Source organism: Chiloscyllium plagiosum, unplaced genomic scaffold (genome assembly GCF_037043375.1).
Source record: "Chiloscyllium plagiosum isolate Xiang-an unplaced genomic scaffold, Cpla_swu_hap1 HiC_scaffold_4, whole genome shotgun sequence".
Classification (NCBI taxonomy): domain Eukaryota; kingdom Metazoa; phylum Chordata; class Chondrichthyes; order Orectolobiformes; family Hemiscylliidae; genus Chiloscyllium; species Chiloscyllium plagiosum.
Genome location: NW_028270142.1, coordinates 75466200 through 75489611, shown reverse-complemented (window position 1 = coordinate 75489611; position 23412 = coordinate 75466200). Strand labels below are relative to the sequence as shown.

The 23412-nt window shown below is 36.9% G+C and overlaps 1 protein-coding gene across 10 annotated transcripts in view; it reads right to left on the bottom strand.

The window, feature by feature from the left end:
• Positions 1-939: 939 nt before the first annotated feature.
• plag1 (pleiomorphic adenoma gene 1) overlaps positions 940-23412 on the bottom strand; it is a 346025-nt gene continuing 323552 nt past the window's right edge. For 2 of the 10 annotated variants that reach the window (XM_087986371.1, XM_043688388.2), the window contains exons 3-5: positions 22071-22203; positions 16909-17271; positions 6434-8433 (exon numbers count right to left, since the gene is read on the bottom strand). In XM_087986371.1, coding sequence (XP_087842497.1) covers positions 7173-8433; positions 16909-17150 — 1503 coding nt within the window. In that variant the 5' untranslated portion in view covers positions 17151-17271; positions 22071-22203 and the 3' untranslated portion in view covers positions 6434-7172. Of the gene's footprint in view, positions 4268-6433; positions 8434-12522; positions 12780-16908; positions 17272-22070; positions 22204-23412 lie in introns of those variants that run through there. The other 8 variants (XM_087986374.1, XM_087986372.1, XR_015756985.1 and 5 more) reach the window with 7 other exon arrangements.

The window sequence follows — 23412 nt, the reverse complement described above, 5'->3', positions numbered from 1 at the left end:
CTTTTCAGGCCCTCTCCAAAATATTATTGGATAATTAATTTGAATTTATTGTTTGTAGATACTAATACACTTTAGATCAAATGGAGCTGCAGCAGAACTGTTTTATTATAGTAAATTTGCTTATAAAAATGCAGATTATCTGGCTTAATAAATAATATTTGCTTTTAAAGCATTTCTTTGGATGTAACGATTAAATTTTAAAATGTTTACTGCAGCTTTAGGTTTTGAATACTATCTTATATACCTATATGTAGTATGTAAATACATGGATAATTATATACATTGTAAGCAACGTGTTTCGATTATGAACAGGACAGTTGCTGAAATACAAAAATGTACAGAGGTCCAATTTGGAATGCAGTTACCTGCATCACTTTTTGACTTAAAGTAAAATATGCTTTAAACAAGTTACATTAAATATCTAATTCTGTTTACATTTCTTAACATTCACTCAATCTGCTTAAACTTTCCATCTTACTGATGTAAGCTGGGGGGGTGTGTGCTTGCAAACTGTTGGTATTTTTCAGTTCTTTGAGAATGTACAAATGTCGAACAATAGATGTAACAACACTTCAGGGAGAATGCACAATGTTCAACAGTATTTCCACTATAAATGCGTCAGAATTCACATGGTTCTAGCAAACCTCCACTATATAGAGATTGAAGGAATACTACTTTTTGATTGATTTTGATCAGATCTTAAAGCCTTCCAACAGGTGGTTTTTTTTTTGCTACAACTGCATAGTGTATTGTGGCTTCATATGAAAGCCATGTCATTTAATCTTCTGGATACTGGTAACTGCACTACATAATCGCAGTACTAAACTAAGGAATGCGAAGTTCACCGTACAAAAGAACTGGTTTCATATAAACAATGTGAAATAGCAGCAAAATACATGCTTTAAAAAGTGTTGATGGAGTGTTCCCCATTGAATTTGCTTCAGTTGAGACGTAACAATATAATTCATCCATGTGTTTACTTTCTTGTCTATGTATATATATTTACTTAGAGGGAGCTGATGATATAGCATCAGCAAGGAAGATGTCAGACAGCTCATTTTTAAATGTTGTCTTTATTTAATTCCCTAAGTGGGACACAGCAACCCTGTGCAAGTAAAGCAAATATGACTTCTGTTTTTACAAAAAAGGAACACTATAGCACTATAGCTAAAATGTTAAATAGAAAATGTAAAATTATATGTACAAGAACTGTTTTATAATCTAACGCTCTAATAATAGACTATGAAATTAAATAGCACTTGAAACAAGTTTGTAATGATGGTTAAAATGTATGACCTTCAAGAGAGTTCTGGGTTAGCCTCACAGTGCCAGGGACCCGGGTTCAATTCCCGCCTCGGGCAGCTGTCTGTGTGGAGTTTGCATATCCTCCTCGTGTCTGCGTGGGTTTTTTTCCAGGTGCTCCGGTTTCCTCCCACAATCCAAAGATGTGCAGGTTAGGTGAATTGACCATGCTAAATTGCCTGTAGTGTTGGTGCAGGGGTAAATGTAAGGAAATGGGTCTGGGTGGGTTGCTCTTCGGAGTGTCGGTGTGGACTTGTTGGGTTGAAGGGCCTGTTTCCACACTGTAGGGAATCTAAGACATTAAGGGATAATGAAAGTGCTAAAAATATAGGTTATTTTGCACATTCTGTAGATAAGGCTACAATTTACACAATACACTATATGCTAGTGTGCTATAACAATAATGTAAAACATGTTATGCATCTATAAAAAAAGGAAGTTGTTGGACAAATGAAAAAATAAATCAAGATTTTATGAAAATTCCACTTCTCAAGCAGCATGTACTTGCTTGTGCCTTAGTTGACATGAAACAATGTTTTAAAAGATAACTGTTTAAAGCTTAAGTTTAGAGGCAATTTGAATGTAGGAATTAAAGACAGTATCTATCCATGTTATTTTATTTATGGGATATCTCTTATTCTCAAAATGTGATGACTTGTCAACTAAATAGGATGGGCTTCCTTAGTTGTCTTCCTTTGAAATTTTTTCCTCCAATTATGTGTGGTGGGTTTTTCCTCTAGACAGCTTAGATATTCAACTTATTCTAAACCATAAGAAATCCTAAAAAATAAAATTTTCTCTGGTTTAAATTTAAGTCAGAAGGTGTACTTAAATAGAAGCATTTTTGATGTAAAGAACTGAACTTTCTTTATTAGTTGGCTAACAGATCATACATTTGGATTTGTCATTCCACATCCAGATTGTGTAAACATTCATGGGTATTTGTAAACAATTTACCCACTGGCTATCCTATCACCATTATTACCCTTTCAGCTATGCTGCAACCAAAGTTTCAGGTGCTCAGCCTGTGCAAGTGTCTGTGCAAGGAAGTTTTACAGGTTCAGCGATGGAACAAAAACCGAAGTTGTTGGAAAAGCTCAGAAGGCCTGGTAGCATCTGTGAAGAAAATGTTAACTGATTTCTCTTCACAGATGCTTCCAGACTTCGAACTTTTGCAGCAACTTCTGTTTTTTTCTTTCTGATTTACAGAATCCACAATTCTTTTGGTTTTTATTTAGTTTCAAATTTGGGATCTTTTCCAACTTGGTACTACCACCAGAAAACCTGTTTTAGAAAGAGCATAATGGACATTAGGTTTTGTGTACTACATTCTGGAACTATTTACAATGAAATAATAATTGAAATATCATGTACAATATACATCTTAATTATCTGATTACTTCTGGCAAATGAAATGCCTTAATAATACATTTTCAGAAGTACCTCAAAACATCTATATAATTAATATTGAGTTTTATGAAAACAAATCTGACTAGAACATTTGATTGTCTAATAAACCAATGTAATATAGATTGTTTACATGTTTTATAAATAAATAATGCAATGCATTAATATTCTAATTCCACGTACCTCCCCCACCAACACCCCCCAAAGATCTTTCGATTGGGATCTATGAAATTCTATAATTATTTTATAGGCGTTATCTTTTCAATAGTTTTTTAAAACATATCTTTTTAATAACTATGCTGTATTATTTTACAGTTAATTGACTTTAAGAACTAGACAATTCTCTCCTGTTTAAATAATCTACCTACAAATCTGGTGGTGGGAGGGGTTTAGGAAAGCAAATCTTTCATTAACACTTGCTGAATAATACATTGGATGCATAACGCCTAATTCTGTTGCTGAGAAAATGTTCAATTAAAAGCCAAATTCTAAGTACTGCTTAGTCATTGTTCAAAACTCTAATGCATGCATTTGAACTTAAGTGCTAAATCTTTCACAAATTTAAAAACAGTAGCCTCACTATGTGAATGACCAAACATTAATGGGTGAATTGAACTCTCTCTCTGACCAGGAAATAGGATTTGTCGGATTTTACACTCCAGCTTATCCCAGAGTGAACTGATCATGCTCTCTTAATTAACAGCAGGCATTAGTGAAAGATAAATAACATTGAAAGCTTTCAAAATGGAAGCACACTGTCCCTAATTTATTCATATCTTTCACTAAAACATAAATTCAGCAGCCAGGCCACTGAGTTGAAGAGAATCCTGCTGCAGGGTGCCCTGTGAATGCTCTTACACACAGATGGAGCAACCACTTGGCCTGCCTGGAGAACTTGACCCCATTGTGCCTGCCTCCAGGCACTTAAATTGGTCCCTGCCAATTAAGAAAACTAAAAGCCAAATTTTTCAATCATGACTCCACAAAAATAGCCCAAAGGCTGAAGGGAAACAGAATTGAGGTAATTGGGTGATGGGGCTAATTTTCAGTTTCATTTGCCTCTAATCCCAATTAGATGCAAATTCCTTCAAATTCCAAGAACAATTGACCAGAGCTAAGGATTACAGACAAAAAAACTCGTTGTTTTAAAAAAATATTAGTTCCATCTAGTAACATTAATTATATTCTAAATCTTCAATGATAATACAATGCTGAGTTTGAAAACTCTAAACGGAAGCACTGCAAGGCATTATCTAAAATAATACCTCCAAAAAGATATAATTTCCAAGCTTCAGCTCTCATAATTACAGATCCAACATATTTCAGTTTGAGGTTTCAATTATAAGCAGAAATTTGTTAATAGTAACTACATTTTAATAAGGTCATTCATGTAAAGAACTGAGATACCTTGACATTAAGTAAATGCCAGTATGATTTTATTCAATGCAGAAGGACTGTTCTATTACTTACTGCCAGGATTGGCAAGTCTCCTGTTGTTCTTTGGGTATCTACAACTGAAAGGTCTTATTTGCAGGACAGTCATTATTCTGCGATAGTCCTAAATGAAATGAGAAACCCACACAGAGGAAAATGATCTATGTACTTCAGAGTTTCAAATTCATAATCAAATCCATGTAGCAAGAAACACTTTTCTGTTTGACAAATAATTAGGATCTCTTGGGACAATCAAGTGTTAACTAAGTGCTAAATTGTGAACCATTGTTACTCAGATTTGCTGAGTGGAACTTTGCACCTCAAATTTCAACTACAAAATTAAAATGGAAGTATTGCATTAATCTATTGTTAGCAGTCAGATTCTGAATAGTGGTGCACCCCACAGATTCAAGGGTCACAGTGCCACTCTAACATGGGAAATTGGAAGGACGGAGAAAACCATGAATTGCAGACAGTTTGGCCTAACATCAGTCACAGATAATAGGTAGGAGTTTAATATTAACAGACGTGGAAATGGGATTTCACAAAGTCAACAAGGTTATTCTGGTTCTCCCTACATTTCATCTTCTTGGGCTTCAGGTTATTTTCATTAAACAATATTCCATTAAGTAAATGCCCTAAAGAAGCTAATGAGATGGAAAGCATAGCTAATTGATGAATATGCATTAAGTCAATGATCATTTGTGAAAAGACCAAATATGTTAATATTTAGGTGTCACACGTTAACATTTTAGGTGTTACATAACATTTCTGCAAAGTTATACCAGAAGTGTTAACTTTTCTGTTCTCTCCATAAAGCCATAGGCATATTGAGTGAGGCCATTCACTTAAGAGTTACATTTGGGTTCACTGTTTCTGACATGTTTTGTTTCTGAGCTAAAAACTAACCAATAAAATAGATTGTAACACATCTTGCTACTTGATAATAACATTACCTACTAAATGAAAAGCTTTTCACTTGTTAAATAGCTTACAGAGATTGACTAGCTGGTTAAATCATGATCAGTTAGATCAATATCTGCTACGAAAGTAATATATTTACTCCTTACCTAAACTATTTCCAACATTTGTAATAAAAACATAATACTAGAAATACTCAGCAAACCTAGCAGCATTTATGGAGATATTTCATCAAAACATATAACCAACCTGAAACATTAACTCTTTCTCACTTACACATGCTACCAGACATGAAGAATTTTCCAGCTTTTCTTTAAATTTTAGATTTCAAGCCAATGCACATTTTTCTTTCGTTGTGTATAGTACAAGAAAACAAATGGCACTCATTATCTCAAAACAGAATTCACTCACTAGCAAGAATGGCATTAAGAAAACTCCAAATTAAACTCAGAATGAGTTCAAGTACTGTGTTAAGTACTGATTGTAAGTACTGGTACCTCTGAAGTGCACCTTTTCAAACTACAAATACAAAAGAAATAAGTACAATTAATTTTTCAGTTCAAATTAGGTCTTTGAGATTTTTAAAGAAATACAGTACTTTGAGGTTTAGTTTATCTATGGATAACAATTCCAATACAGTCTTCATTTCATCAATGAAAGATGAAATTCAAGTGCATTATGATGCTGCAGAAATGATAGTTAACATTAGTAATATGATGGAGGTAAACAAGGGTCAAATAAAATCTAAAGAAAATCAATTCAAAATGGTTGTCATAACTTTAAATTTAAAGTAGACCAAGTAAGAATGAGTGAAATGATTCTCCAGGAATGTGCCAAGTGGTTTTTGGAGCAGCAAGTACTGAAAAAATTATTAAACAATAAATAGCCCAAAATATTTAGCTAAGCACATTGACTAAATATGCTATTAGAATTAAAAAAACAAGGAGAATGTGTAGTTTTATGTAACAAATAAATAAGGATTCTACCAAAACATAACTTATTTGTCATTAGTTGATTCTATTCCTCTCTTTAAACTCTGCATAAATTTCAGAAATCCTCTCTTTCACTTGTCTTGTTTTAAAGTAGGAGTTAATTGGAAAATACTCATAATAGAATTTATAGCTAAACCAATAATCAAATGTAGGTGAATTTAAACCATCTTAGATGAATATGCATTATTAGCTTTTGTCAATTGTGTTCTGACATATTGAATATTCAAACATTCAGTTGAATATCTATTGCATAAATTTAATTGATCATTTGAAATTTAAAATAAATTTAAAGGAATATAATTGCTAAATTGAAAAACAGAATTCATACTGGATTTCTATTGCAACATAGTAAATGAATTTCAATAAAGTCATAGCCAGAGTTTTTAAAATGCACTGTATTGAATTTGATGGCATTTATAAGCTTTACAGATTTTCAAAGTGTTTCAGTTTGCATATAATTTAAATTAATCTATTCCCCATAACTTCTTTGGAGCATTTGAATTAAAAAAAATTGCTAGGTTCCAGGTGCACAGATATGCCCCCAGTTTAAAAGGTACTTGATGTTGAAACTTAAAATCACAATTAAGAACCACCAAAAGATCTAAAAACCAACTTCGTAAAATCATTTCACAAAGTAACATGGACCTTAGTTTAAAATTGAATAGTTTGTGTTTTTTTTTAAAAAAGGAAAATGCACTGTGAATGTTGCAGTCACTCTAACTAAACCTGAAAATTCTTTTTTAATGCCTCAAAGTTACACCTATAAGAACCATCACTCTTTGTGTCGGATGAGGTGCTATGGAGTATGTATTCTTTCTATAAAACTCCAGACTAGTCAATTTGACTTTATTAATGGTAGATTAGATTCAAATCTCCTTACTAACCTGCAATGCATATTTATTATACATCAGCTGCTACACAGGATGTTCCCATCATGAACAAAAGTACACAGTTTTGTGCTACCCATTTTTGCTCGTCTCCTGTGACTATTCACAAAGTAGCAAGATATTAGAAGCCATTAAGAGTCTACAGGCCAATTCCTTAATATTCCATCTGGAAACTGACACCACAGAGAAGAATCTATGTAAAAGGAAGTGGATCAGAAAGTTGCATTGGCTATTGGAAAGCCTGGTGAAAACGTGGTAGTGTTGTTGTGCTTAAGCTAGTCGTGAAGACTGTAGATAAAGGATGTAGAGCATGGAGACCAATACTGTTGCCAGTTTCATGTGAATCCTGGTTCTGTGATGCAAGAGGAAGGAGGGATGTGTGAGGTTCGTCCTGTGTATAACACACTCCAGGATTGCCAAAAGAAACTGGCTGATTGTATGCAGGACTATTAAGTGGCAAGAAACTTAACAACTGAGAAAAGTCTAAAGATGATGTATTCAGAGGTTCAGAGAGGACCGTTGGACTTTTTGAAAGTAAAATATCCCCATATCCATCACCCAGAGACCCTGCCTGCAATTCCAAGCCCAGTTTTGATGAGGATGATTGAGTGTCATGGGAGGAGGAAAGCAAATCACTTTGTATATCCATTAAGTAACTATCTATTTCATTCTTTAATGGTTGTCCTTTTTCAGGCATTGCAATGGCATATGAGGTAGAGCCAAGGAAATATTTTGAGGAGAGTTCTTGAGGAGGCCGAATTGAAGATTCAATTTCTAATGGGCAACTCATTCCTAAAGGTAATGGTGTAGAGACCATTTGGTTTGTTGACCCTAGCGTTTGCATTGTCTGAATATGGGCACTGTAAATATTCATTTGTAAAGCATTTGTAAATGGCCTAGTTGTCAGTTCACTGGAAACCACAGACATCACTGGTGTTAGCTCATCTTTTAAGGACAATGATGGATTAGAGCTAAATAGATCCACAAAATCTGGTGGTTCAGTTTTCACCTTCAGCAGCTCTTGAGAATGACTTTTTTTCATGTGGCGTGTCAAGTGGTCCTTCCGACCAAATCTCTGGGCACAGTACTGACAAAGGAAGTCTTTCCTTCCAGTGTGTACTACCATGTGTCTCCGAACATCTTTCCGTGTATAGAAACAACGGTCACAGTGGTCACACCGGTGTTTTTTTTCCTTTGTGCCACTTGACTTGCCAGCATGTGTCCTCAGGTGCTCCAGTAACACTCCTGTGCTTTCAAATGTTTGTAAGCAAACTTTACAGGTAAGGTCACCACTAGTTGCAGCATGTAGAGCCAGATGACGTTTATAACCAAGCTTTGTATTGTAGTTTTTCCCACATTCCTCACACTTGAAGGCTTCCTTGTTTGGATCATGAGTCTGTAGGTGGTTTTTTAGGTGATCTTTACGATGGAACATTTTCTCACAATAAGTACACTTGTGGGTCTTCTGAGGTGAATGGGTGGCCATATGCCTTGAATAGATACAAATGGTTATTGGTACTGAATTAATGAATTTAAATATCTGCATAAAAGTAAAGCACATCAGCTTTATTAGTTTTGAGTAGGCAATTAAACATGACAGTATACTCCCCAAACATAAATGAACAGAAAATTAGGAATAAAATGTTGCTGTAATCCTACTTCAGTTTATACATCCATATAAATAATTTAAAAGTTATAGAATGCATTAATGTTTTAAAAAGTCTAATTTATTCAAAGTTCAAAGCACGTATCACTTTATATTTATTTAAACCCCCAAAATATTGGGCAGAAAGTATAAATAAATTATTGCCAGTAAGAACATTTATAAACATCTAATCAGATGGCAGGCAGGCAGGAAGTGGTCAAACGAAGGAGTCGTGGTTTGCTAATGAAGTTGCATCTCTTGTCAAGAAGGCGGCGGCATGAAGCCTCAGTTAAGGTGCTTGACAGTTACAGGTTGGCCAGGAAAGACTTATGGAGAGAGCTAAGAGGAGCCAGGAGGGGACAGGAAGTTGTTGGCAGGTAGCATCAAGAAAAACCCTAAAGGGCTTTTATAGGCATATCAGGAATAAAAGAACGACTAAAGTAAGATTAGGACCAATCAAGGACAGTAGTGGGAAGTTGTGCATTGAGTCAGAGGAGATAGGGGAGGTGCTAGATGAATATTTTTTGTCAGTATTCACACTGGAAAAAGGCACAGACAATGTTGTTCAGGACCATACTGAGATACAGGCTACTAGACTAGACCGGATTGAGATTCACATGGAGGTGGTTTCCAGAATTGCTAAGTTCCCTGGGCCGGATGGGATTTATCCGTGGATTCTCTGGGAAGCCAGGGAGGAAATTGCACAGCCTTCGACTTTGATCTTTATGTCATCATTGTCTACAGGAATAGTGCCAGAAGACTGGAGGACAGCAAATGTTGTCCCCTTGTCCCCTGATAATTATGGACCAGTGAGCCTTACTTCGGTTGTGGGTAAAGTGTTGGAAAGGATTACAAGAGATAGGATTTATAATCAGTTAGAGACGAATAATTTGATTAGGGATAGTCAACAAGGTTTTGAGAAGGGTAGGTCATGCTTTACAAACCTTAGAGTTCTTTTGAGAAGGTGACCAAACAGGTGGATGAGGGTAAAGCAGTTGATGTGGTGTATATGGATTTCAGTAAAGCATTTGATAAGGTTCCCCATGGTAGCCTATTGCAAAATATATGGAGACATGGGAGTGAGCGTGATTTAACAGTTTGGATCAGAAATTGATTAGTTGAAAGGTGGTGATTGACGGGAAATATTCATCCAAGTGTTCAGTTTCTAGTGGTGTACGGCAAGGATCTGTTTTGGGGCCACTGCTGTTTGTCATTTTTATAAATAACCTGGGTGAGGGCACAGAAGGATGGGTTAGCAAATTTACAGATGGCACTAAAGTCAGTGGGATTGTGGACAGTGTGGAAGGATGTTGCAGGTTACAGAGGGACATAGATAAGCTGCAGAGTTGGGCTGAGAGGTGGCAAATGGAGCTTAATGTGGAAAAGTGCGAGGTAATTTACTTTGGAAGGAGCAACAGGAATACAGAATACTGGGTAGGATTCTTGGTAGTGTAGATGAGCAGAGAGATTTCAGAGTCCATGAGATCTTGAAAGTTGTCACCCAGGTTGATAGGAGTGTTAAGGCGGCATACATTGTGTTAGCTTTTAGTGGTAGAGGGATTGAGTTTCGGAGCTATGAGATCACGTTGCAGCTGTACAAAATGGGTGGCACGGAGGCACAGTGGTTAGCACTGCTGCCTCACAGCGCCAGAGACCCGGGTTCAATTCCCGCCTCGGGCAACTGTCTATGTGGAGTTTGCACATTCTCCCTGTATCTGCGTGGGTTTCCTCCGGGTGCTCTGGTTTCCTCCCACAGTCCAAAGATGTGTAGGTTAGGTGAATTGGCCATGCTAAATTGCCCGTAGTGTTAGGTGAAGGGGTAAATGTAGGGGAATGGGTCTGGGTGGGTTGCTCTTTGGAGGGACGGTGTGGACTTGTTGGGCCGAAGGGCCTGTTTCCACATTGTAAGTAATCTAAATAAAAAACTCTGGCACGGTTGCACTTGCAGTATTGTGTACAGTTCTAGTCACTACCTTATAGGAAGGATGTGGAAGCTTTGGAAAGGGCTCAGAGGAGATTTACGAGGATGTTGCCTGGTTTAGAGGGTAGGTCTTATGAGGAAAGGCTGACTGACTGGAGGCTGATCTTTTAGAGAGAAGAAGGTTGAGAGGTGACTTAATTGAGACATACAAGATAATCAGAGGATTAGATAGGGTGGGCACTGACAGCCTTTTTCCTTGGATAGTGACGGCTAGCATGAGGGGACAGCTTTAAATTGAGAGGTTATAGATGTAGAACAGATGTGAAAGGTAAGTTCTTTACTAAGTAGTAGGGGGTGGAACACCCTGCCTGCAACAATAGTAGACTTGCAAGTTTAAGGGCATTTAAATGGTCATTCGATAAACATATGGATGAAAACGAAATAGTGTAAATTAGATGGGCTTAACAGGCTGGCGCAACATCGAGGGACAAAGGGCTTGTAGTGCCCTGTAATGTTCTATGTTCGTGTAATTATAGGCTGTGGGGATTATACTGTTTATAGGATTAAAATAAGACAAGAAAAGCATGTGGAAATAAGATTTTTTCTAAAAATTAGTTCAATAAAACCTATGTATTGAATTAGTAACAAATATTTTGATAATATCTTATATTCATTACTACTTCTAAAGTCAATCAAGTTATATTCACGAGGAAATTATTTTAAAAAAAGGCTGAGTTATTTCCTCTGCACGAACTTTGATTTATAAGTTAGGGAGAAGTACCTTGGAGACATCCAAAAGGTGCCCCTACATTATTGAAGAAAGTTAATGAAATATTTTAACCAAATATTATTTGCATCTAAAAGTAATATCCTCAAAGAAAAACAAATACCTACTTCACAAAAACTAAGAAAGCCATTAATAGTTGAAAAAAATGTATGGGCTATTAGTTTTCTTGGAAATGAAGACAGTCACCTTAAACTAAAAATGAAGGCTTCATTACAGAAGAAAGTAAACAAGTGTCAGATAATTGAGAATATTTTTGTATAATATTTAGTAATTAGGTTGCTTTTCTAACCAAATAATTATAAAAGTTTCAAATATTTTAATCATTTATAGATAACTTAGCAATCAAGTATAGGCAATTTAATTGGTTTCATCATCTGCTTTTTCTGTACTAATTACAAAATAATTGTTTTACATTCAATAACTAATATGCATAAAATTGTTAATGCAAACTATGATTTTTGTGATCAGAGAAAGTGAAATATTGAAAATGTTAATGATTCACAGTGCAGCTAAGGTATTAGGAAAACGTTTTGGAAGTAAAAACCCCTTCCAATTAATTTGAGATTCCGGGTGGACAGATCATTTCCAAATGATAAGGAGCTTTGGAAAGATATTTAAATATTTGGCACATTCTCAATATCGAAGGAAAATATGGTAAAGTCATTGAAAATTCTACAAAACGTCTGAGCTTTTTTTTAAGAGAAAAGTTCACTTATGGGAAGAGGATATCTCTAGCTATGCCACGTTTATTGCTCATCCCTAATTCCCCAGAGGGCTATTAAGCGTCAACCAGCTTGCTGTGGATCTGGAGTCACAGGTAAGATGGCAAATATTGACCCACACAGGTTTTCACAACAGATTCATGGTCATCATTAGATTTTTAATTCGGATTTTGTTTTTTTTAAATTGAGTTCAAATTTCACCAACTGCCATGGCAGGATTTGAACCTGGGTCCCTTGATTAACAGTCCAGCGATAATAGCACTAGGGCATTGCCTCCCCATTATTTTATCAAAAATGGATAAAGGAACAAATCTTCAAATTTTTGCACATGAATTCAATGCATTTATACTAAATCCCACTCTCCAAATTGTAGTATTAATCTATTTGAGCTTTCACCAAATGTTAATATAGCAGATTAAAATTTGAAAAGTATGAAGCATCTGTATAATTAACATTGCTAAAAATATATATTCACAATAAAATAATATAGAAATATATGCATACCTTGTTTTCAAATAGTTTTGTAAAAACTGAATTTTATCAAAAAAAATGTAGTTATTTTAAATATAATTTATTAGGCTTAAACCAAAAAGAAAATCACTGATTTTCTATACAGTATTAGGAAAGAACTGGAGGAATTAGACTGCGCATGGCTGTTTGAGGGTGAATCCACATCTGACATGTGGGAGTCAGTTGATCAGAATTCAGGACTGGCACATTCTTGTGAGGCTGAAACATAAAGATGGCAAAATTCGGGAATCCTGGATGATAAAAGATATTGAAAGATTAGTCAAAAAGAAAAAGTAAGCAAAAGTAAGGTTTAGGAAACTAAAATCAAACAAGGCCCTTGAGGAGTACAAAGGAAGCAGAAAAGAACTTAAACAAGAAATTAGGAAGGCTGAAATGTCCTTAGCAAGCAGGATTAAACAGAACCCCAAGACATTTTATATGGATATGAGGAGTTCTTTTCATCAGTATTCACCAAGGAGAGCGAAATGGGTGATGGTCAGATGAGGGAGGCGTATCATAATATTCTGGGCCATGTCAATATTAAGGTGCTGGTGGTTTTGAATGTTTTGAAAAAATTAAGGTAGATAAGTCCCCAGGGCCTGATGGGATCTAGCCTAAAATACTAAAGAGCTTAGAATACTGGTGAATAGCCAATGTTGTTCCTTTGTTTAAGAAGATACTCCAGGAAAATTATAGACAGTGAGCCTTACATCAATGGTAGGGACATTATTGGAAAAATTCTTAAAGACAAGCATTTACTCACATTTGAAGAGCAGACTTATTATGGATAGTCAGCATGGCTTTATGAAGGGAAAGCCTTCTCTCACAAACTTGGTTGAGTTGTCTGTGACAAGTGGTGTTCAGAAAGGATCAGAGCTGGGTCCTCTGCTTGTGATTTATTATACAAACAAATATACAATTTGGTCATCTGATTAGTTAGCAGATGACATGAAAATCGGTAGAGTTGTGGATAGTGAAGAAGGTTTCAAAGGAGATAGCAGGATATCGACCAGTCGGAAAGTTGGGCAGAGAAATGGCAGATAGTGTTTTGTCTAGTGAAGTGTGAAGTACTGTATCTTAGTAGGTAAAATGCAACAGCATCGGAGACTGAGGGGCATGGATAAGATAAATAGACGAAGCCTTTTCCCTCGGATCGGGGAGTCCAGAACTAGAGGGCTTAGGTTTACAGTGAGGGGGGAAAGATATAAAAGGGACCTAAGGGGCAACATTTTCAAGCAGAGGGTGATACGTATATGGAATGAGCTGCCAGAGGATGTGGTGGAGGCTGGTACAATTGCAACATTTAAGAGGCATTTGGATGTGTACATGAATAGGAAGGGTTTGGAGGGATATGGGCCGGGTGCTGGCAGGTGGGACTAGATTAGGTTGGGATATCTGGTCGGCCTGGACAGGTTGGACCGAAGGGTCTGTTTCCATGCTGTACATCTCTATGATTCTATTTGGAGTACAGTATGCAGTTCTGGTCACCACACTATAGAATGGATGCGGAGGCTTTGGAAAGGATGAAAAAGCAGTTTGACACGAAGTTGCCTGGATTGGAGTATAGTAGCTATAAAAGGAGGTATTGAATAAACTTGGCTTGTTTTTAGCTAGAGCACCAAAGGCTGAAGGACGACCAGTTAGAAGTGTATAGAATTGAGAGAGGCATGGATAGTCAGAGTCGTCTTCCCCCCCCCCCCACAAAGGTGAAACATAAGAGACATATGTTTAAAGGTGAGGGAGGGTAAGATTTAAAAATGATGTGCAAGGAAAATTTATTTTTTACACAGTTTGGTAGGTGCCTGGAACACACTGCCAGGGGAGGTGGTGGTAGAAGCAGATAGTATAGCAATGTTTAAGAGCTATTTAGACACATTCATGAACTGGCAGGGAATAAAGGAACAGACTACGTATAGGCAGATGAGATTAGTCTAGAATGGCATCATAGTCAACATACACATAGCAGGCCATAGGGCATGCTCCTACGTTGTACTGATCTATGTTCTACACAATACTTCAAACACAAAATAATCAGATTTCAATAAATTTATATCAAAAATTGTATTTATAAACTAAGTATTTCATTTTTAGTTTATTTTTATAATAAACATAATATTTAAAACTTAGCTAAGGAATATTGTTTAAAAATACATTAATGCAAAGTGCTAGATTGGAAGGACAAATTCTGAGAAAAACAACTACTGAAACTATTGCTTTATTGGCCTACAGTTTTTACACTAGCAGATATATAATTGCTATTATATGCCAGAGTTGAAGGATATAGCTTCTTGCAGAGTTTCATATTTTTGTAGGCTAGCATGTAGACTATTTGCATCTATAGAATAGGAACAGGAATTGGCCATTTGATCCCTTGTGTTTCTTCAGTTAGTGAGAAAATGAGTGATCGGAGATAACTACATATGCTTGCTTTTGTCTCACTTCTCTTAATACTTTTAAATTATTTATAACTAATGCAACCTTTTAAATAATACTTCTTGGATGTATTGAAAACTACTAATGTTTTGAAAAGGACTGAAACAATAAAAGTTATTGAGGAAAAAACAAAGTAATGCTGAAATTATTCTGTAAAGTCAAGGTGTAAAGTTTCCATTTTTAACATAACCTGTGAACAAGATGCAAACTGCACCAGAAATTGCGCCAGTTTTGGGGTGTTATTCACTTCACCACTATCTGCTCAAATTTGCAATGAACCAGTGCAACCTGGTAGTGTTTCAGAATAAAGTCTTAAAAGGTATTCCTCCCGATCTGTTATAGGGACTAGGGATGGGCAATAAATGCTGGCAGGTGTCCCACAAGAAAAAAAAGATTAATACAGCTGAAAATGGTTTTGTCAGAAAAAATGTTGTCAGACTTGTTAGTGTACCATCTGAAATTTGTACAATTTTACATGACTTGAAATGACTTGAAAATATTTAAAAGATTTTAAAGTGTCAGTTGGTGTACCTGAACCTATTTTTATCTCCAGAATCTCAAAGTCCCGCAGGAGGGTGAAACGAATTGAGAATCACACAGTCGCCATTAATTTAGGACCCTCTTCTGGCACAGTGCTTGTGATCCTATTCCTGGAGAGTAGGATCACAATCTAGGAGACCTAGATTTAAGTCCCTCATGCTCCCGAGGTGTGTAAGTACGGGATGGAAATTCCCATTATTTCAATATATTCACTATTGAATTCAATTCTTTAGAATCTCTACACCTTTGGATAGATTGATTAGAAAAATAGGTTAAATTAAGAAAACATCAATGAAAGTGTGGAGGCCCTCTTGTGACACAATGGTAGTTTCCCACCTCTGAGCTAGGCAATCCAGGTTCATATCCCATCTACTCCAGAGGCATGCCATAGTGGTTCTGGACTGGTTGATTAAACAGTATTTAAAAGTGGTTGCGGGGCTAATCTACATTAAAAAAATAAGCATTAATTTAGGGTCCTTTTGTGGCATAGTGGTAGTGTCTCAACGTCTAGACTGGGAGGCAAGAGTTCAGGTCCCACCTGCTCCAGAGATATGTAATAATATCTCTCAATAGGCTAACTAGAAAAAAGCTGAATTTACAAAACAAAACTACTAAAACGGTACTCTTGTGGCAGTGTGGTAGTGTCCCTGCCACTGGACCAGGGGATAGTGGGTTCAAATCCCACCTGTTTCAGAGGTATGGAATAACATCTGTCTGAATAGGCTGATTGGAAAAATAAGTTAAATGAAAAAATTAACACATCATTAATTGACAATTTCGGGGTATTGGCGAGTGACAGGTTGATCAGTTTTGTAATTGGGACCTGCTTCAAGACCAATGTATTTAAATCTCACATGAAATATCCAAGAAGCTTTATGTGCATTAATTTGGCCAGCTTTAGAAGTACGGAATGGAAATTCCCATTATTTCAATATATTCACTATTGAATTCAATTCTAATTATTTTGATGTCTTTAGAATCTCTTCATATCTCATAATTAAAATACAGTAAAAACAGTAATTAGAACAATAACAGTATCTTCAAGTAACTCAAAATCTGACAGCAACATTTAGTTAAATGTCCTTTTATCTCTTGTATAAGTGTGAGACTAAATATACATAGAACAAATGCCCAGTTTCAGCCTAATTATTTGGGTATCATTACTTTGAAAAACGTGGCCAAAAAAGTATTTCTTTCATCAAACCAATTTAATGCAGTCTCCTTCCAACCCTGCTGTGACATGACTTAGGTGAATTAGCAGCAAGCAACTATTTAGTTTAGAATGAGCCCAAATCTGAACTTTACAATTTCTGTAAAATATGGTACCAAAGTACCAAAACCTGACAGGCAAATATCCCTAATGTTGCTGTAAAAATTGTAATAATTCCTATAGCAAATTTTCCATACCTCAGTAGCTTATACTTAGACACAAATGCCTTGGTACAGGCTTCGTGTGAACACTTGTAGGGTCTTTCACCAGTGTGTGAATAGGAATGTACTTTCAGTTTCTCAACACTAGTGAAGATCTTTCCGCACAACTGACAAGGAAAGGATTTTCTTGCTTTGGTGTCACTTTGTTTACGCTTCCCCACTAGAACCTTCTGAGTATCCTTTATTTCTAAAAGATCACCAGGGATGACAGTGGCCATCGCAGTCCATAGAATGCCCGATTTCTGAACAATTCAGTTTGGCCCAGTTGTGCTGATGTAAATTGACTTCTGTTTCTTCTTTCTGATGTTTCATGTGTTCAACACCTTTGGCACTTAGAACCTATAAACAGTAAAAGGCGTTGAGTGTTTTATAAGCTGTTTAAGGTAATCTATAGTGTGACTGATTTCAGAAAAATGTCTTACTTTGCCAATTGTGTTATTATATATACTCAATGCAAACCACATCTGGAATAATGTTCTAATGGTTCACAATGAATCACAGAATTTACTAACTTTAGTAGAACATATTCCATTTCTAATTCTCTATAGTTTTTTCAAAAGAGATAAAATCATCTTTCTCCTGTGCACAGTGTCTCCAGAAGTGAATGTGTGAATAAATATATCTTAATTTGTGTTAACATCTTGCTCCAATAATAGAAATATTTTCAAGTAAACGGTATTTTATTCAAACAATAGGTGTTTACAGCACCAAAACAGAAATTGCTGGTAAAGCTGAGCAGGTCTGGCATCTGTGGAGAGAAATCAGAGTTAATATTTGGATCCAGTGACCCTTTTTCAGAACTCTGAACTTTGTTTCTGATTCCCAGTATCTGCAATTCTTTTATTAGGTTCAGTGTATCTATGTTAACAAAGAAAATGTATAGCCTAAGCCTGAGCCGATCCAAATCTACTGTCTAAAACTATCATCCAATTCCTAAGCATCTGTATCCCTCTGCTCCCCACCTACTCATGCATCTGTCCAGATGCATCTTAAATGAATCTATCTTTAAATGGGTCTATGTTGCTGCTACTACAGCAATCACAACTAACCAAAAAATGAAACTACTGCAGATGCTGGGAACCTGAAATATATAAACCGGAAATGCTGCTAATTCTGACTAGGTCAGTCAGCATCACAGAAAAACAGTAACATTTCCTGGTTGCTGATCCTTCATCAAATGTGGCAACGTTAAAATGGTGATCCTGATTAACAATACCAAAAATATAACTTTTTCTCTATGCACAATCAGATTAGATTAGATTAGATTACATTACAGTGTGGAAACAGGCCCTTCGGCCCAACAAGTCCACACCGACCCGCCGAAGCGTAACCCACCCTACATTTACCCCTTACCTAACACTACAGGCAATTTAGCATGGCCAATTCACCTGACCTGCACATCTTTGGACTGTGGGAGGAAACCGGAGCACCCGGAGGAAACCCACGCAGACACGGGGAGAATGTGCAAACTCCACACAGTCAGTCGCCTGAGGCGGGAATTGAACCCGGGTCTCTGGCGCTGTGAGGCAGCAGTGCTAACCACTGTGCCACCGTGCCGCCCAATCAGTGCACAAATTTAAAAATCTCCGTTTGTGTATAATAATCCTCATCTCATAACTATAGTCTGCATCCTTGATATAATGCTGGCAAATCTACAATACATGCTCAACAGCTTTAACATCCTTCATGTAATGGGACATTCAAAACTGTATACACTCAACACTCCTAACTGTAGCCTAATCAAAATTTTGCATATATTCATTACTTCTTCATCGTTCTTATGCTGGATGCCTTTACCCAATAATGTACATGAACATCCTTCACTCCCTGTTACCACTATTCTTTAATTATATGCTTTTCGTTTTCTTCAAACACATCCTCATTAAATTGTGTCTACTGTCTGCCTGCTTATTCCACTATCTTACCATCCTGAAGTCCTTTTCACTATTTGTCAAATTTTTGTTTACTGATCATATACTTTTTAAAAACTTCATTCATTCATGGTATACTGGCAAGGTCAGCATTTACTACCCACCACTAATTGTCCAGAAGATAGTTAAATGACAATCAATTTGCTATGGGTATGCAGTCATGAAAAGGCCAAAACAGATAAGGATGGCAGTTTCAGTTGGATTTTTCCGACAATCTACATTAGTTGCACGGTCATCATTAGGTGATGCATTTTGGAAGGTTAAGTACAGGTGGAAATTATACAGTGAATGGCAGAACTCTTAACAGTATTGATATGCAGAGGGGTCTGGGTGTGCAGGTCCACAGATTACTTAAAAGGTGCAGCACTAGTAGGTAAGTTAATAAAAAAGGTCTATGGCATGCTTCCCTTCATTGGAAGGGGCATTGAGTAGGAAAGACAAGTTATACTGCAGCTGTATATAATTTTAGTTAGCCCATACTTGAATATAGTGTACAGTTCTGATCACTACACTACCAGAATGATATTGGAGAGGGTACAGAAAATGTTTACCCTGATGTTGCCTTGTATGAGGAACTTTAGCTATGAAGAAAGGTGAGATAGACTAGGCTCCGTTTTTACTGGAAAGCAAGAAGTTGAGGAGTGACGTAATATCAGTTTATAAGATTGTGAATGACATAGACAGAGTGAAAAATAGGAGGCTTTTACTCAGGATGGAGGGATCAATTACTAGAGGACACAAGCTCAAAATGTTAGGGTGGCGAAAGAGTTTAAAAGAGACGTGCAATGCAACTTTTTCAGTGTGGGGCAACTGCCTGAAATGCGCTGCCAGAGGTGATGGTGGAAGCAGACAAATAGCAGCATTCAAGAAACACCTGGACGAATACATGAAAAGGAAAGGATACGGATCCTGTAAATGAAGACTGTTTTAGTATGGATGGATAGAATGTGTCTGCCCACATGTGACCCGATGGGCCTGTTCCTATGCTGTATTGTTCTTTGCTATTAGACTCCCAATTCCAAATATCTACAATGGCAGGATTTTGAATCCAGAGATACAGACCTTTCTTTTATCAATTTCAAATCATCTACATCCAAATACGATCCCTATTGCTGTTTACATATGCTTGTTTGCTAAAGAATCTTCTAAAGCTGTGACTTCAACCACTCAGAGGGTCAAGGGCAACAGACACATTGGAAGACTATCTACGATTACCTCTTCAAATCACTCACCATCCTAACTTGAAGTTATTGTCATTCCTTCACTGTTGCTGGATCCAAGTCTTGGACTTGGAACACAGCACCTTTCCTAACAGCATTGTGGGTGTTACTATGAGACAGAAAGCAGAGGTTCGAGGCAGTGGGACACTATCAGCTTATGGGTAATTTATGACACCCACAACTCAAGAACAAATAATAAAAAGCTCTGTGATTATAAATTCCTTTAAAAAGTGTTTTATTAGTCAATTTTTCTTAAATGATGTACAAGGAAAATTCTCTCCTTTTGCTGTAGGCACTGGATGAAACAGGTTTAGAGGGATACGGGCCAAATGGAGAGTTCAGTTTGGGAAACATGGACAAATTGGACTGAATGACTGTATGATTCTACAACATGTCCCATTTCTTATTCATTCACTGGAGTGGACATTGCTAGATTATCCAACAATTATTGTCCATTATTAGTTGTTCTTGAGAAGATGGTAGTGAGCAGTCTTCGTACAATCCCGATGATGCAGAAGGAGACCATTTGGCCCATCGATCCACACTGACCCTCTAAAGATTGTCCCATTCAGATCCAGCCCACCTATCCCTGAAATCCTGCATTTACCATGGCTAATCTTTCTAACCTGCAATCTCTGGACACAACAGGCAACTTAGCATGACCAGTCCATCTAACCTACACATCTCTGGACTATGGGAGGAAACATGAGCACTCAGTGAAAACCCTCACAGACACTAGAGACTTGAATCAAACCTAGATCCCTGGCCCTGTAAGGCAGCAGTGCTAACCACTGAACCATCATGTCGCCTGTCGTCTTGAACCACTGCAGTTTACTGAAGGTAGGTATACCACAATGCTGATAGAAAATTATAAGAATTTGACCTAGCAACAGTGATATAGTTCTGAGTCAGAATAGTCTGCAGCTTACAGAGACACTTGCAGATGGTTGTGATCTCATGCATCTATGATGCTAGTCCTGTTAGGTTTGAAGAGAAAGGTTTGGAAAGTGCTTTCTAATAAGAGGCTTTGTAAGTTATTGCATCACATTTTGTAGCTAGTACATATTAAAGCCACTGTGCATCAGTATTGGAAGAAGTGAATGTTGCAGGTGGGGGTTGGGTTGCCAACTTTATGGGCTGTTTTGTCCTAAATGGTGTCAAGCTTTTTGACTATTGTTGGAGCTGCACACATTAAGGCAAATGAACAGTATTCCATCACACTCCTGACATTTGCAGTGCAGACAGCGGACATGCTTTGGGAGAATTAAGAGTTGAGTTACTCACTGAAGAATTCCAAGTCTCTAACATTTTCATTTTTAACCATATTTATATAGCTAGTCCAATTTAGGTTCTGGTCAATGGTAACTTCCAGGATTTTGATGGTGATGGTAAGGCCATTGAAAGTCCAAGGCTTTGGCTATAATGTGTCTAGTTGGAGATAATTATTGGCAGCACTTGATGCAAATGTTACTTGCCACTTGTCAGTCCAAGCCTCACTGTTGTCCACATCCTACTATAGTGTACGAGGAGTTGCGAACAGTATTGAACGTGTAATCGTCAAGGAACATTCCCATCTCTGACTTTATGGAGGGAGGATCACTGATGATGCAGCTGAAGATGATTGGTCCAAGGACACTTCCTTAAGGAATGTCCCAGGTGCCTCTAATGCTCACATCTTTCAATGAAAGATTACATGCAGCTTACAAACAGCCAATTTCCAACTATCAGTTCTGTAAAAATGAAAAGGTTTTTCAAATAAATCAAGAATTGACTTATTGAAATAATGTGTAGTTACCCAAAAACTTAAGTAACAGTTGAGAGAATGTTTTATTAAACATATTAACAGATGAGGCGATCTGTTATTCTACCAATTCACAATCTGGACTTTTATTTTTATATGACATGCTTGTTTACAATGTTGCTTCTCATCATTCAATAGGGAATGCTTTTGTTCTATAACTGTTATGGGACTAAGGGAGAAGTTTACCTGTTCAAATGATTTTCTTCCTAGTTCTACATGATGAAAATACCACTTTTCATTGTGGAAATCAGTTTCAGGCTCACTTAGTTTTGTGCAATCGCTCTTTGCCCCAGGTTTCTGCAAATCATGAAAATAGAACCTAAGGGCAAAAGTCAGAAGCTGGTGTCACAAATGCACAAATCAAGTATTCCCAAAGTGTACTTCTACTAAATAAACAAAAAAAACCTTGGGAAATTTTAATATAGAATGGGGAGATGATGATGTTTTCGCAAATTAGTTCTTAAGTTCGGAAACAAAATACAATTGGCAATGAGGAGCACTGTAAAATTTTGCAAAATATATAATGCTAATTTGTTAGAATTAGAATTTGAAGGCAGAAGAACACCTACAGATGTTTAAACCATTTTCCAGAAAAATCTCTGGGTTTTTAGAATGTACAATTTATAAATGTTGCAATCTTTATAAAATGTTGCTGATGTGGTAAGCCTGAATGAAAGATCAGAGTGATAGCAGCAATAGCTTATATTTATATTAAATGGTGACCTGACATAATTTGGCAGTGGCATAGCAAGTCTTTATCCAGAATCATGAAATGAGGTTATTCTGCCCATCACGCTTTGCCAGCTCTTTGGTATATCCTATCAATTGAACCCAGTCCTATACTCTTACCCCAAAGCCTTGCATAATTTTTAAGAGCTCTAATATTTTTCCAATTCCCTTTTCAATGTTACTACTGCACCCAGTACCCTTTCCATTTAGATCACAACCACCCGCTGAGTTTTAAAAAATGTTTCCTCTGATTTGCAGTTCACATCGTTTTCTTTTTGTTAAACTAAATTGCCCATCGTTAGATGCATTAGTCAGAGGGAATGGGTCTGGGTGGGTTACTCTTCGGAGGGTTGGTGTGGACTTGTTGGGCCAAAGGGCCTGTTTCCACACTAATCACCTAATCAAACATGTAAGAACACTTGTTACCTGGCAAAGATCTGGCACTATCCTATATTTAAGGGGGTTTAAAAGTTTGCTTCACATGACTTCACAATTTCCATGCTATTCCCCAGGACATCAAGGTCAGGACATATCTTCTAGACTGGAGAAGAATCCAGTTGTCATGGTCCAAATAGATGCTAACGACCTAGGTAGAAAGTTCTGCTGAGGGATTATGAACAACTCAGGCTAATTTCAAAAGCAAAACCACAAAGATCATAATCTTTGAATTGCAACCTGAATTATATGCAAATTGACAAAGGGTAAATGAGAGGTAAATGCATAGTTCAAAGATTTGTATGGGAAAATGGGCTCTCGCACCACCACTGGGGAAAGGAGGGGACAGACTTCATTGGAACCA